The sequence below is a fragment of the Trichechus manatus genome, unplaced genomic scaffold, assembly GCF_000243295.1.
Source record: "Trichechus manatus latirostris isolate Lorelei unplaced genomic scaffold, TriManLat1.0 scaffold00128, whole genome shotgun sequence".
NCBI classification, from domain to species: Eukaryota; Metazoa; Chordata; class Mammalia; order Sirenia; family Trichechidae; genus Trichechus; species Trichechus manatus.
In genome coordinates, this window is record NW_004444064.1 from 4,586,710 (window position 1) to 4,600,405 (window position 13,696).

Consider the following 13,696-nt stretch of genomic DNA (forward strand, 5'->3'; position numbering starts at 1 on the left):
CGGCCTCTCCTCACCCCGGGACCCACTCGGCCTCTCCTCACCCCGGGACCCACTCGGCCTCTCCTCACCCCGGGACCTGCACGGCCTCTCCTCACCCCAGGACCCAGAGCCCCTAGGAAGGACAAGCACCCCAGCCCCTGGTACAGCAGACCCTCTTTAGGAAGGGTGGGATCACCTCGCTCGCCCCAGAGTGAGACTCCAACAGCGGGTAGTCCATGGAGGACCCCGCCCTGCTCCTTCCCATCCCACCCCATCTGGAGGCAGGGCTGGGGGGGCAGGCCAAAGAGGCAGCCCACTCTCACCTCCCCACAGGGTCCACGATTGCCTTGTCCTTCCTCTCGGCCGTGTAGAAGGGGGGGTCGTAGATCACAAACTCCGTCTGCCACAAAACAGGGTGGTTTTCCCCTCAACTTTTTACCCCCATTCAAAGCTCAGGCTGGGCCCCCAGGATGGGTCAGAGGGTAGATGCTCTCCTCATAGTGCTCACAGCCAAGACCAGCTTCTCAGCCTGGACCCCAAGACCAACCCCACAAGCGCACACAAACAGCTGTAAGCGAGAGCAGGACTGGGGAAGAACCTCTTCAGAAGTACGAGCTACACACAGCCCCTGGGAATGCCCAGAGGCGGCTGGCAGCCAGGACTGCAGGTGTGAGCTGGGCTGTACAGGTGAGGGTGAGTACACCTGGTGGGGCGCTGGGAAGAAGGCAGTCGAGGCACTAGAACAGGGACACCACCAGGTCTAGAGACAACAGCCCCGAGTGTTCCAGAAAGGCCAGAGAGACAGCTGCATGGGGGCCAGTGTCCATCTCTCCCTCGTGCTCGCCTGGCACACAGCGGGTCAGGGAGTGCTCACTGTGGATGGTGGGATCTAGGCTAGGTGGGGCCTGGATGGCTGGGCAAAGCTCAGGCCTTGGGGCAGCTCTGGGCTGCAGAGGGGGAGAGGAGGTGTGGACAGACTGCGTGTGGTGTGGTGGGCCAGAGTGCCAGCTCTAGAGACAGGCCCCCGGCCTCAAGTCCCAGCTCCGCCACCTCTACTGTGTGGCCCCAAGTCACTGGACCTCTGTGCCTCGGTTTCCTCATCCATCACACAAGGACTGCCATCATTCCTTCCCACTGGGAGGCATAAGAACCAATGCCAGGTCAGCAGCAAGACACAGCGGACAAAGCCGTGACCAGACCATAGTCATTAAACCCACCTGTGGCCACTGCGGGCAGAATAGCCCTTGGCCCCACCCCAGGACAGCACTCACCTCCCAGGGTACCTTCTCGTCCGGCACGGGGAAACGTGTGACTGGGCAGCTGGGGTAGAGGAGGTGGCGGGCGTTCACGTGGTACAGGTCATCCCCGTCCTCCACCTTCTGCCTGCTGCCCGGCGTTAGGTCCTGCTCCTCGGGGGCCTTCTGGGGTGCTGGGAACAATGCCACAGAGCCTGATACAAGGCCCCGACCAAAGGGCAGGGGCGCCTTCTGTGGTCACCTCACATAAATCCAGGCTCCTCCACCTCCCTGGGCCCTGACGGCCGAGCAGTGTCCAATGCAGGCCTCCCCACTGTGGCCCTGGGAGGACCTCACTTTGCCTGCAGTGCCCCAGCCACCGGGGTCAGGGCCAACGTTCTGCCAGCCTCCTGCGTAGCAGCTACAAGCAAAGGTCCCTGGCATTAGTGGAGCTCACAGCTGGGTCATGAGGCTGAACTGGCTCCTGTGGGGCCCGTGACAGCCGGGGGTCACTCATGTCCACCTCCCACCCCAGCTGTGCATGCAGGAAAAGGGACTTTGCTCCCTGCCGCTCAGTGGCAGTGCTGGTCTCGGCTCTCTCCCGGGATGCCGGTCCTCCACAGTGTGGTGCAGGAGGGGGACTGGCAGCGGGCCGGCCTGAGCCTCCGCGTTGGCATCTGGAAGGTGGGGCCCAGGTGCGCAAGGGGCAGGTCTAGGGTGGCGCTGCTGGGCTCAGGCAACAGCTACCGGGAGCAGGGGCAGCCAGACATCACCTGTCCCCTCGACACACTCCAGACAGCAAAACGCACGGCGGAGGAGGCCCACTGTGGCCCAGGCACCCACTCACCTGGAGCCGGGGCGTCCGCCTCTGAGCCCAAGCCGCCATCCCTCAGAGCCCTCACGATCCAGTGCAGTGCTCTGGCTATCTGGGCCATCTGGAAGGCACGTCCCAAAGATTTGATGAATGCCAGCCATGGCCCCACCCCAACAGCATACCCACCCCTCACCCTTCTGCCCACCCCTGGCGAGGCTGGCAGCCCCTCACTCCCCGGGGACCCCGGCGCCCCCATTGAAAGCCGTCCTGTCTCCGACAGAGGGCTGGTTGCTGACAGCCACAACCATCTGAGGGCCCCGCCCGCTCATGAGACACAAATCACCACTGAGACTGGGCACACCAGGGGTGAGTTGACCACTTGGACCATGCTCCCAGCCCGGCAGCTTCCCTGGAGGGCCCCCGACCTCCCAGCACTGCATCAGCCCTGCTGCCGGCACTGTGACAATGGGGATTTATGTCTGCACCCCCAGCCTGCAGCCGCTGAGGGCAGGACAATGCAGGATCATTCGGAGGCCAGCTCTGGACACAACGTGGATTTGGTACACAGGAAATATGGATGGAAGGGAAGGAAGGAGGAAGGGAGGAAGCTCTGGTCCACGGGAAAGCAGGGGTGCCTGGGCTCTGGCCAGCCAGTGAAGCAACGATTCTGAACCCCACCTTGCAAGAAGCTGCCTGTCTCAGCCCAAGGGGTTGGGAGCTGGGTTGTGGGCCTATTGTCAGGCAAGCCATTGATGGGCACTGATGGAGGGGGCGAGGCGGGGGATGCCCCAGATGTAAAGAACCAGTGCCAAGCGGGACAATGGATGAGGGTTGGCACATGCGCCACCGCCCCCCCCTCCCCCGCCATGGTAACACAGGGAAAAGACAAAAAAACGAGCAGTGGTCTGTCCTGCTCGGGGGTCCACTGACATCAGTCAGCTACACTGAGCTGCTGTGGGACCCCAGCCAATGCCCACCTCGAGCCCCAGCCAGGGGCCAATCCTCAGCAATCAAGGCCCTTCACCCGGGCTCCACCGTCCCTGCCCACTGCCCCTGTCTGAGCCCACGCCTGGCCCAGCCCTTCCTCGTCCCCTCTCGCTCACAGCCCCTCCACCTCCAGATCTCCTGGTCTGCCCACATCCCGTCTCCCCTGACTCACGGAGCACACTCCAGCCCCACAGGTCCGGGGACCCTGACTCCAGGGCAGCATTGCTACTACCCACCACAACCGCACCCTTCTTTCTTGACCCCATTGGCGACTGTCTTCAGCCTCTCCTCTTATAATAACAAGCTCCCTTCACACCCAAGCCCCTCCACTGTACCCCACATACCAATCATGGGGGGGTGTCCAGTAAGTCCACACTGTCCTTACTGGTATCGCTTCTCTGCCCAGTCCATCCACCCAGAAGCTCAAAAGCAACCTCTCTTCATCCCTGTGGTGCTCCCTCCCACCCTCCCTGAGAAAGTGGCAGGGAGGCCACTGTTTAAGTTGTTTAGTTCTCCCTGCCTGGGTAGGTCAAGGCGTAAGCTCGGAGTCCCGCAGCAGCACCAACTCAGACCCCCAAACCTCACTGGAAGATGGGAGTCAGAGATGGGGTGAGTAGTCTGTCCCCTCAGACCCAGTTAAGCTAGTTCTTCTGAGTCGACTCCAACTCATGGTGCCCCCATGTATGTCACAGCAGAACTGTGCTCCATAGGATTTTCAATGGCTGATTTTTTTGGAAGCAGATTGCCAGGCGTTTCTTCCAAGGTGCCTCTGGGTGGACTTGAACTACAAAACTTTCAGTTAGCAGCTGAGCACATTAACCATTTGCACCACCCAGGGACTATTCCAGACCCAGCTAGGAGCACCTATTTCCAGTGTGCTGGAGCTCAGCTAAGGAGACTTTGGGTAGAACTTTTCTGGAGCACAAAGATGGAGTCTCTTCTCTCTGTTATGTTCCCAGAGTGCCTTTGATACCACTACACCACCCCATGCCCCATAAGCAGAGGCCCCACCTCAAACCCACCTGCTCCTCCAGGGAGGCCAGTCTCTGCTCCAAGGAGCCTGACCTCTTCATTCGGTCCACATCCAGCAGCTCCACCATGGTGTCAACCCTGGAAGAGGACACAGCTGAGTCCATCACGGGCAGGCCTGGGGGCCCGTAGACATTGACAAAACACAGAGCAAGTCTGCAGATGGCCTGGTCAGATCCAGAAACCCAGGCTCTGTGCCACCTCTAATGCCAGTCTTCATAATTGAAAAATTATTCATATGTTTCAGCCATAGAATGAACACGGCCTAATGCCCCAAATGAGAAGCTCTCTTAGCAAATGAATTACCCAGGCTCCTACAGGCCTTTTCATGAATAATTGCAGCTGCTTCTCATTATTCACAGTAGTTATGTTCTACAGCCACCACCCATCTGTCAATTTGTCATAAAGGAGTGGCTTATGTGTTGCTGTGATGCTGGAAGCTATGCCACTGGTATTTCAAATACCAGCAGGGTCACCCATGGTGGACAAGTTTCAGTGGAGATTCCACACTAAGACAGAGTAGGAAGAAAGGCCTGGTGATCTACTTTTGAAAATTAGCTGACGAAAACCTTATTATCACAATAAAACATTGTCCAATACAGTACTAGAAGATGAGCCCCTAGGTTGGAAGGCATTCAAAGTACACAGTGGATCCAACAATGAACTGAACACACCAATGATCACGAAAATGGCGCAGGACCAGGCAAAGTTTTGCTCTGTTATATATGAGTCAGAGCCGACTTAATGGCAACATGTTCTATGAAGTCACCACAAACTGAATTACCAAATACTGAACCACTTCTCCAGGGAAGATACACAGTAAGGTCCCTGAGAGTCTCTGGTCACACTTTCATCAACCAATCAATACATAATATTGTTTTATGTACGTTTCTGTTTAAAAACACCTTATCTAACATACACTGCTGATTTATTAACATTGAACTCATGGCCGACAGCACCATAACTTGTGCCTGAAAGAGGCTTATCTGACCCACATATTTTCTCTATAAGGCACATCACAGCCTTCTTGCATTTAAGAACACCAGACAGCATTTCAGCACTACATTTGGGGGCCGTTTTAAACAGTGAAATCACCAACTGAAGAGGAAACAGACTTTGTGAGGCCGAATATGGGCGCCCCCATGTGGTCCGCTAGTTCACTAGTTTGCATTCTTATGTAAGGCCCTAGCATGGAGCCACTACCGTCCACCACCACTATAAAACATCTGCTCTTCCACTGCAGGGTACGGAGATCTGCTTTGGTTCTGCAACCTCCAGGACTTGGCCTCATATGTAAGTCTCCCTAATAAAACTCCTTCACTGCCACACTGGAGTTGCCCACCTCTTGCTTCAGTTTCTCAGCACCCTCCACTTTTGGAGGCAAATTTCAAGTTACTGGTCCATGCCTGAACAATTGGCAAGCCAGCCAGAAGACCAAGGAAATGGCAAGTGGTACTGAGGCATCTTCAGGGAAATCCCTGGTTGGCCAGTGACCTCCCTGTGGACAGATCTGGCCCCTGTGCGTCTCTGCAAGGGAAATCCTGGGTTGGCCAGAGTATGGGGATGCTCCCAAAACACCAATCATAGCCTGGTTGTAGGCAGACACGTGCCTTCATAAGTGTGGAAGAGAAGCTAGGAGAGCAGTAGCGGCCATGGGGTAACTGCTGCTGTGCGCTGTTCAGCTGGTCACCGAAGCCCAGCTAGCTGCAGACACATGTAAGAGCTTTGCAGGACAAGTTACAGTGGGAAAAAGATGCGCAGCAGTCCTGTGTGGCCACGACTGCATGTTGAGCAGCCATATCTGCGAACAGGATGACCAACTAGAAATGCTCATCTGCAGATTTTTAAAGGTGGGAGATTCAGGGACTAGGGGAACAATCCCCTAGCCATTGGTCAAAGCCCTCCAATAATGGGACTGGAGATATCTGGAGGGGCTAAGCAGCTCCCTGGCACTGAGAACACTCTGTAACACGCAGTGCAAAGCAAAAGTTAGAACAGCAAGAAGAAAAATAAAGGAGTAAAAAGCCCTTCAAGATACTTGTGTTCAGTGGCCTTGAAGAGACCTTAGAGGCCCCCTCTGGAATCCTCTGATAACTGCCCTCGCCAAGATAAACGAGCAGCAACATGGTCACAGCTGCAGTAGTCAGGGACAAACTAAAATAGGAGGGCCCGCCTCCATGTTACCAGGCAACGGGGCTGAACCCAGGCTTGCACTTGGTATGGTGGAAGCATAGCTCCACAAATGACTCGAGGGCTCTGCCAACTTTGCCCAGATCTTATGACTTTCAGAAATAATCAAGACTGAGGATTAAGCCTAGGTCCCTGTGTCACCAGGAGGGACCAAAGGCCTTATGTTACTATTAAAGATCAATGAGGAAATGAAAAGAATTGTCTGTCTTGGGTTTTTAGATACCAGTGCACAGGTGACTGTGATCTCTGTAACACCTGGCACCAAGAAGAGGAAAACTTTTGGGTCTGAGGTCACCATCATTGAGACCCTTGTCCGAGTCTGACTATGGATAAGTCCCTTCAGGCCCCTACAAACCCTATTATCTGTATTAACGATGTTGGTGTATTAATGTACACCTTTGTAAACTTTTGCCTACAAGTCCTGATGGGAATTGCTGCAGTTAGGGCCATTTTAGTGGGGCACATGGGAACTGTGAAGTGGGCTATAGCTGACTGCCTAGCCATTCAATCTGGCCACTGACAACTCTCAGACTGACATATAAAGCAAGCCCCTATGGGGATGAACCCAAAACCAAACCCGCTGCCGTCGAGTAGATTCCGACTCATAGCAACCCTATAGGACAGAGTAGAACTGCCCCCACAGAGTTTCCAAGTTGTGCCCGGTGGACTCGAATTGCCAACCTCCTGTTTAGCAGCCATAGCTCTTAACCACTATGCCACCAGGGGATGAGACATCTGGATAAAAATCAGTTCTGCTCCTGATAAGCTTTTGTTACTTGTGTAGATGGTCACCAGAAAGGCCCCTACGCCGAGAGAGGAGACAACCAATGAGCAGATCGCTCTTGCTAATCAACTGCAGCCACTGAAGCATCCTCTGCTCCAGAGCAAAGACATGTGCAACTGACCACCTCCTGGATTTAAGAAAGGGCGGCCCATGGAGATTCACACACCGTCCTAGACTGGGCCTACATGCATGGATTGCCACTGTCATCAGAAAAGCTGACCTGCCTACGAGACACTGGCCAAGGCTAAAACCTGCCCAGGGATAGATTGCCGAGCCAGCAGGCCAGGGCATTCTCAGCAGGTAAATCCTATCAGGACCTCTTATCCTATACAGAGGCTTCCACTGAATCTTGAATGAACTCCTCATGCTCTATATCACCCCTAAGCCATAGGGACAATTGAGCACCTCAATGGACAGGCTTAAATGGCTGACGGGAGGGGACAAGACAACCCCAGCCTGAACTATACATCTATACCTCTAAGGCAAGCAGTCTGGGGTCTCAGTACAGCAGTTCCCTGCAAGGGCATTTCTTATTTGCACGATGTGTTCGAGCAAACCGCCTATTCTATAAAATATGTTTCTTTTGTATACAACTGTTCTTGACAAAAGATCTGGGTTCCCAGAGAGGCCACTGTCTCAAGACTAGCACAGACAGCCTGAGTGGCTATACCTGAGCAATCCTTGCCTCAAGTCCCACGAGAGATAGGGGAGGGGAGGAGGGAATTGTTAACGTTGTCTCTTTTTCTTCTCAGACTATCTCACAATGATAGACAGGCGTCTCATCCATGGGCCCAAATGATACAGGCTTCTGCTAGAGCTATCAAACACCAATGGTTGGCCTTGTCAACGTCTGAACCAAGATGACGAATCATCTCCCCACATGGTTCCAGCCATCTGTGAGCAAGGAGGCCACCTCATAGACCAACTGATTGTGTAACCTGGTGTGCTGAGGAGATCGTGTGATAAATGAGTACAGTTGACTCCACTACTCATGGAAAACATTTTTAAAGCATGAAAGTTGCTGTGGGGGGTGCTCCAACTTTGGAAGGACATTTCTCTCTGTGCGTTAAAAGTGTAAATGGCACGGGACTGGATGGTTTGACTCTGAGAATGGTAATTTTCAGACTGAGTTTGATGTTACTCTGGACACAGAGAACTTGCAGAATATGTCCAGGTGGTCCAATGTACTTTGACTGACTACACCAAGTCTAAACTAGCCTGGTCTGGCAATGGCGATACCTTGTTCAATCATGCTGAGAAAGGGAGCTTTTGTATTACTTGTACTGGAATGTGTACTGTTCATATGTGCTGTGTTCGGAGAAATATGCTGTTTTTATATAAATGAACCAGGACGTTATACATACATAAACCTGGACAAATGCAGCCCTTTGGTCTATTCAGTTGACTTGGGCTAAGCCACAACTGGGGTGGCTGATTAAGATCTCTCTTCCAAGCAGGCTGGTTCAAACTCCTGAGGACAGTCCTATTAGTAACCCTCATTAAATGCTGCCTCAAAGGATGCACAGACGTAACATCCACCAGAGTTATGCACCAAACCATGGACATACAGCTCAACATCCAAAATGGATGATGGGCATACTAGGACTTGGTACTGCTTTGCTTCTTTTCCTGGCACCCTGATGGGAGTCAGGGGTGGACTGTTGGGGGAGTGGTCTGCCTCTGCACCTCCCGTCCAGGCTGCCTAAGTAAAGGCCTTGGGCCCAGAGCATTCTCTGACAAGGAGACTTGGGATTGGGTCTCCTTCTCTCTCCCCGTTCCTTGTCCTTATCAGAGAAACCTTCCCCCTGTCCTGGGCACACAGGAACTTTCTCTGTCTCTTACGGGTGGGCACCATACGGCACCTGGCCAACCCTACTTCTATATCTATTGCCAGCAGGGAGGAAATGGGGTCTCTCATACTACGACACAAGAGGGAAGCATGCCAGATTTTAAGAGTCAGTCTCGTGGGGTGGACTGAAGGGGAAACAGGCTTTGTAAGGCCAAACATGGGTGTGCCCATGTGGTCTGCTAGTTCACTACAGTTTGCATTCTTATGTAAGCCCCTGGCATGGAGCCACTATTGTCCATCACCATTATAAAACCTCTGCCTTCCCACTGTTGGGTGTGGAGATCTGTTTTGCTCCTGCAACCACTCAGGACTTGGTCTCATATGTAAGTCTCCCTAATAAAACTCCTTTGCTGCCACACTGGAGTTGTCCACCTCTTTCTTTGGTCTCTCGGCACCCTCAAATTTTGGAGGCAAATTTCAAGTCACTGGTCTATGTCTGGACACCAACAAAAAGTACAAAAATTCTAAAAATATGGCACTAAGCAGAGAACAAAAAGGACACTGGTTTGCAGTATGAGAGCTGAACAAGAAGGCAGACCTTTGCCTTGTTCCACCACAGTTAGGAACGTGCATGTCGACTGACTCAAATTTGCTGCTGCTCTACACATGTCCACAAATGATAGCAAAAGCTGCCACAAGTATTGATTTTGGGGTCACACATAAATTTTAGCAAATAGGTGAATTTGCAGATACAGAATCCACAAATAACAAGAATCACCTGTATACCTACTCCTCATTATCAACTATCTCGTTATCCAACATTTCCCATTTAGGATAATAGTAAAAAATATACTATCCAACTATTTTGTGCATTAACAACGTACGTCTGGCAGTGGGAGGCAAGAGTAACACTGGCTGTAATGGTTAAGATTATGTGTCAACTTGGCTGGGCCAAGATTCTCAGTGATTTGCCAGTTATGTAATGATGTAATCAGGCAGTTGTGTAATGATGTAGTCATCCTCCATTTTGTGATCCATTGTGGTCATCCTCCATTTTCACATAACACCAATTTTCACATAACAACCTGGTCTTTGGAACCTAACCACGTGGATAAATGAGGAGTGGGTGTATTTACGAGTATCTGCATACGCCAAATCTGAAAGCCCATTAGATACAGGTGCGTAAAATGCACAGCTGCCTGAGCCTGGCTCACCTGGACTTGCCCTCAGGCTATTACACCACCAGCTTTGGAAACTAAGTCACAATGATAAAGCTCCTTCTGAGTGCAATTGGGCTGTTTGTTTGTTTGGGGGAGCATGTTGCTGTTGTCATCTTGGGAATGTTTGTTTGCTTTTTTCGTCTTATTTTGCTAAACATAAGAATTTCACCCAATTTTGGCCCATTGTGTTTATAATTAAAATAATTCAGTGGCCATACCTTTTTTCAAAACTCCCTTATCTGCTTTTGCCCAGGGTTTCTTGTACTTCCCTTCCTTACAGTCTCATCTCCAAGTATATTCTTTTGTAACAAAACCAACAACCATTTTAGTAACCAAAAAATGCTGAACTGGGGATGTGACTCCCTTTAAACAGTTATCAGGGAAAAGGGAAGACAACAATTTAAGTAAGAGCCTGGAACTTTCCCTTAGGTCAGACTATGTATTGCTTTAATGTCACAAAGCCACTTAACCTGCTCCCCCTCATTTTCTCAGCCGGCTTTGCAAAGATGCTGTGGTGGTTGTTGGAAAGAAGGTAATGGAGCACATTTAGATCCCTGTGAGTTCAGTCAATATGATGTGGGAACCCTCTAGATTTGCAGATGGTGCTTGACAGCAGTCTAAACCCCCCCACCCAACAAACCCCAGCCCTGCTCTGCAAGTCCATTGGGATCGTGGAGAAAGGCAGAGCCTTCCCTAGGATGAGGAGCTGGGGTCAGCACAGCCACAAGAAGAGCGATGGTGGCACCCCATGGCGCCCCCACCCCAGGCCATGGATTTCTCAACAGGTCCAGGGAGAGATGTTGACCAGGCCAGTGGGCCTCTGTAATGGCCATGGTGTTCTTTCACCATTTCTCCATCACCCTATCTTTTGAAATAGTCTATCTATCAAAACAAACGAATTTTTGCTAAAGACCTATATATGCACATACCGGAGCTTCTAACCAATGAGAGGGATATGCGAGCACACCGCTTATCATTCCAGCTAAGACACACTCCGTAAGCTCATCTTGAGAAAATTGCTTTTTCAACCTCCAGAAATAAGGAGAGGATCCCCGCAGCTTCCCTGGGTGCCCAGGCTGAGAATGTGGGTTCAGACCAACCATGTAGCTCCTGCCTGCCTTAGGCTCCTGACCTGCCTGTGGCCTCAGTGGGACAATAAGTGAGCTGAGTTGACATTTGGGGCTGATTCTTTTGGGCACAGGCTAGTATCCTTAAGGCAGAAGACCTCAAAGTCACCAGGGCCTGTGTTCAAATCCAGATGGCACTGCCTGCAGGGGCCACTGGGCTACCAAACCTTTTAACTCTTCTAGGTCCCCATTTCTTCATTGGTAAATATGGGATTTACAATCCCTACCTTTCAAGGGTGTAGAATGGTTAAGTTAGAAGATGCAGGTAACATGTTTGGCACACAGGAAGCCCTTAACAAACTGTAGTCATGAGGGTTCTAGCTCTTGCTATAGTGGTCATCCATTTTGCTGTGACCTGCCAGGTCTGGGGCTCTGTTGACGAACGTCCTGACATACAAACCCCCCTGTATGCAAACTTGAAACCACCTTTCTGAGACACTCCAGAGCACCCCTCCCTAGCATCTGGACCTGGGCACATCCACTGTTCAAAGTTAAATGATGCTAAACAATGCCATCAATTGAGGCCATTCTTCCACCAGAGCAGGTAGGAGAAGGGGTCAGGGTGCTGCACAGACCCCAGGCATTTCTTCTCTCATGTGATAATCAGAGGAGAAAGTCAGGGCTGAGCATGCTTTGGAGACCTGCAGTTCTGCCAGGCCTGGGGCCACAAACAGCTTCAGAGGCCCATAGCATTGACTGAGTGCTACTGGGTACCAGACCCTGCTCTAGGTCCTGAGGACACTGTGAGGAGCATGTTGGACTCTGCCCTTGTTCTCACAGAGCTCACACCTAGAGCGGGTAGGTGGATCTTCAACCAACCAACCAGTCAACTAACCAACCAACGCTAGATCATGGAAGTGCTAAGAATTTTAAAAAGGAAGAGTATGGGGACAGAGTGGCTGGAAGGCAGGGAAGGCCCCACCAATGAGGTGACATCCGAACGAAGAGAGCTGGCAGGTCTCACATCCACCTGGGAGAAGACTGTCAAAAGCAGAGGGAGCAACAAGGGCTCAACTGGATGTCAACATCCCCAGACTAAAGTAAAGTGTGCACCTCTGCTAGATCACACAGCATCAGAGCTAGAAGGGGCTTTGGCCATCAGCTAGCTCTTCACCATTGACGCCACCATCATCATCATTGTCATCATCGATACACAGCAGCAACAATAAAAATGACACCCTACAGCAACTAATGCTTACAGAGTGTGCTATATAAATAAGGTAAAGATAGCCTTGGTGTATGTGCCCCAGGTTGTTTATTTCTTCATAGCAAGCTGGGACCCTGTCTTAGGCTGGGTTCTCTAGAGAAGCAAAACCAGTGAAGCATATAAATATATATAGAGAGAGATTTATATCAAGGAAATGGCTCACACGGTTGTAGAGGCTGTAACATCCCAAGTCCATGAGTCAGGAGACAGGCTTCTCCTGAATCACATAGCCGCAGAGGCCGGCAAACCCAAGATCGGCAGCCAAGACCACAGGTAACCTGCTAGCTCAAGTCCCGAGAACCGGAGGTTAGACAAACAGGAGCCAGCTGCAGGATCCAGAATGAGCAAGAGCCCCCGAGCACCGCCTGAGGGTCCACCCACACTTGATACAGGCTGCATGCCCAAGGAAAATCCCCTTTAACTGATTGGCTACTCACAGCAGATCCCATCATGGGGATGATTTCTTATCAAATCTCAACAGGGAAGTGATCACATTACATGACTGCCAAAACACTGAGAATCATGGCCCAGCCACGTTGACAGTCAATCTTAACCATCACAGACCTGTTAGCAAAAAAGCCCACAAGTACCAAACTCAAATTTTCACACATCCAACTGTTTTAAAAATAGCCCAAATGTGCAGAATTTTAGCCATTTAGAGCCTCACATAACCCCAAGAAACTGCACCCAACATCTGCTAACCTTAGTTAAGATAATCCCTGTAGTTATAAGGACCCCAAGCTGCTACTGCCCTTCAAAGATCTCTGACCCACAGACTCCACCTTGCGGCTGTGGGACATCACCTACACATGTAAGTTCCCCCTCTGATTCTCCCTTCTTCCTTGGGTGTTCTCTTGCCCTCCTGCCAACCCTCCCACACTTGCTTTGAAGGGTCTCTGCTGTGCAGCACCTGTCAAAGTGCCAGCCTCAGTACATACGTTGCCATCTCACGGTTATATCTCTTTCCTTGATCAGCTCCCAAATCTCTCAAACTCCCTGCGGAGTGCTGATGATGTCTCCAGTACTGTACTCAATGCTTACTGTGCATATCTCACTCCATCCTCAAAACAGCTCTATGCCATGGACACTGCCACTGGCTCCGTTTTACAGATGAGCCAGGGAGGTGTGGAGAGGCAGAGGTACGCATGGGGACATCTCCAAGGAGAGAAATAACTTGCCTGCCATGGGTCTGGGACACTCATCTCCAGCATGGCTGGAAAGAACAGTCCACTCCCGGGGCCAGGCACTGTCCATAGCAAGATGGCTGGACATCCCCTTCCTGTTCCTCTGCATTCGATGAGCTGGCCCAGGGTGAGGGGCAGGGCCTGGCCACTG

General features: G+C 51.6%; 1 protein-coding gene across 2 annotated transcripts in view; it reads right to left on the reverse strand.

Annotated features, from left to right (window-relative positions):
* Window positions 1–13,696, reverse strand: part of TRPM2 (transient receptor potential cation channel subfamily M member 2) — a 103,332-nt gene that overhangs the window by 14,768 nt on the left and 74,868 nt on the right. For both annotated transcript variants that reach the window (XM_023739067.1, XM_023739069.1), the window contains 4 exons: window positions 4,038–4,125; window positions 2,062–2,149; window positions 1,251–1,408; window positions 303–379 (listed from right to left, as the gene is read on the reverse strand). In XM_023739067.1, coding sequence (XP_023594835.1) covers window positions 303–379; window positions 1,251–1,408; window positions 2,062–2,149; window positions 4,038–4,125 — 411 coding nt within the window. The remainder of the gene's footprint in view (window positions 1–302; window positions 380–1,250; window positions 1,409–2,061; window positions 2,150–4,037; window positions 4,126–13,696) is intronic.